General features: G+C 43.7%; 1 protein-coding gene across 1 annotated transcript in view; it reads left to right on the top strand.

Moving 5' to 3' along the window:
* The window catches only part of LOC107576535 (mitochondrial-processing peptidase subunit alpha-like), a gene marked incomplete at its 3' end in the record, with an annotated part of 3609 nt that extends 2946 nt beyond the window's left edge, over positions 1–663 (top strand). Inside the window, exons 6-8 of the mRNA XM_016262701.1 lie at positions 40–140; positions 220–483; positions 571–663. Coding sequence (XP_016118187.1) covers positions 40–140; positions 220–483; positions 571–663 — 458 coding nt within the window. The remainder of the gene's footprint in view (positions 1–39; positions 141–219; positions 484–570) is intronic.
* Between the last annotated feature and the right edge of the window lie 71 nt (positions 664–734).

Here is a 734-nt window from a genome sequence, read left to right on the forward strand (position 1 = left end):
TTTGAGCTGTATTGTATGTAACTGATGTTATTTCTTCAGATGAGGAGATTGAGATGACCAGAATGGCTGTTCGGTTTGAGTTGGAGGATCTGAAAATGAGACCTGACCCGGAGCCTTTACTAACAGAAATGATTCATGCTGTGAGTACGGCTTAATGCTTTGCTGTAGCTCATTGAAATGAGTCTCTAAGTCTTATTTGATTTCCTCTTCAATATTTAGGCTGCGTACAGGGGCAACACCGTGGGCCTGCCTCGCTTCTGCCCTCCCGAAAATGTAGAGAAAATTGACAGGAAGTTGCTTCATAAGTACCTACAGAGCTATTACTGTCCGGAGCGCATGGTGCTGGCCGGGGTTGGGATTGAACATGAGCAGCTTGTGGAGTGTGCCAGAAAGTATCTCCTAAATGTTAAACCAGTATGGGGTGCGAGCACACCTGCCAACATCGACCAGTCTGTAGCACAATACACGGGTGGCATTGTTAAGGTGAGCGAATTCATACGTATGGCAGACATCATTTGCTATTTTTAAGATTCTCTAATTACTTGAGCTAAGCTGATTGTCTCATGTCAGATGGAGAAGGACATGTCAGATGTGAGTTTGGGTCCAACACCCATTCCTGAACTAACACACATCATGATTGGACTGGAGAGCTGTTCCTTTTTGGTTTGTTGCACATATTAAATTAAATCAATTCAATTTCATGCTTGCCAGAAATGGTTGTGTGCTGATGTGAG

Source organism: Sinocyclocheilus grahami, unplaced genomic scaffold (genome assembly GCF_001515645.1).
Source record: "Sinocyclocheilus grahami isolate Dianchi unplaced genomic scaffold, SAMN03320097.WGS_v1.1 scaffold3893.1, whole genome shotgun sequence".
NCBI lineage: Eukaryota > Metazoa > Chordata > Actinopteri > Cypriniformes > Cyprinidae > Sinocyclocheilus > Sinocyclocheilus grahami.